This window comes from Otolemur garnettii, unplaced genomic scaffold (assembly GCF_000181295.1).
Source record: "Otolemur garnettii isolate 467f Iridium unplaced genomic scaffold, OtoGar3 scaffold00051, whole genome shotgun sequence".
Taxonomy (NCBI): Eukaryota; Metazoa; Chordata; class Mammalia; order Primates; family Galagidae; genus Otolemur; species Otolemur garnettii.
The window spans coordinates 2409022-2410026 of NW_003852446.1; the positions used below are offsets into that span (position 1 = coordinate 2409022).

The window sequence follows — 1005 nt, forward strand, 5'->3', positions numbered from 1 at the left end:
GAGGGCGATAAAGTGAGACTCTGTCTCAGAAAGAAAAAAAAAAAAAAAGAACTAGAAGGCTTGGCGCCTGTAGCTCAGCAGCTAGGGCGCCAGCCATATGCACCAGAGCTGGAGGGTTCGAATCCAACCCAGGCCTGCCAAACAACAATGACAATTACAACCAAAAAATAGCTGGGCGTTGTGGCAGGTACCTGTAGTCCCAGCTACTTGGGAGGCTGAGGCAAGAGACACTTAAGCACAAGAATTTGAGACTGCTGTGAGCTGTGACGTCACAGCACTCTACTGAGGGTGACATGGTGAGACTGTCTCAAAAAAAAAAATTAGGAGAAACTCTTTATACAATGAGCTCCTAGCACATAAGTTCTCTAATAGCATGGGCTGTCCTTGTCCTTCACAAAGGTCTTCCCAGCACAACCCACAGCAGGAGCTCACATCTGTAGAATAAATCAATGAAAGTGCAGAAGAGCAAATGGTATAAAAACTCTCAGAATAGCCCTGCTGGTGTACTGTGAGATCCAATGAGACGTGAACAGCTAACATTTATTCCTATCTATAGCAAGAGTGTTTAAAATACAATCATTTGGCCATAAACACACACACATACCCCCCTTTCATGTCTGACTATCAAAAGACAAAACTCACATAATAAAAATTTATTTTATGGTTCATTTGCTGATTCACTTCTATTTTCTAAAACAAAGGCTCTTTTGGAAGGCACTTAAATGTTTCTTTAATATTAGAGTTTGCTGAAGTGGAATTAGCAGCTTGCTTTTCTAGTTTTATGAATCATTATATAACCTGCCAGATTAGCATATTTCTGTAGCATCTCATCACAGGACTCTGAGTTACCTTAAATCCCACACATTCAGGCGGCGATCAGTACCACTTGAAGCCAGAATAGTTTCATTATGTGGAGACCAGTGGACCTAGAAATAGGTTATTTAAAAAATGTATTTAGCGAATCATCCACTGCTAGGTTTGTGGCTAGTTTTTTTTTTTTTTTTT

The 1005-nt window shown here is 40.3% G+C and overlaps 1 protein-coding gene across 1 annotated transcript in view; it reads right to left on the reverse strand.

The window, feature by feature from the left end:
• RBBP7 (RB binding protein 7, chromatin remodeling factor) overlaps positions 1-1005 on the reverse strand; it is a 23309-nt gene that overhangs the window by 4278 nt on the left and 18026 nt on the right. The window contains exon 9 of the mRNA XM_023514326.1: positions 850-926. Coding sequence (XP_023370094.1) covers positions 850-926 — 77 coding nt within the window. The remainder of the gene's footprint in view (positions 1-849; positions 927-1005) is intronic.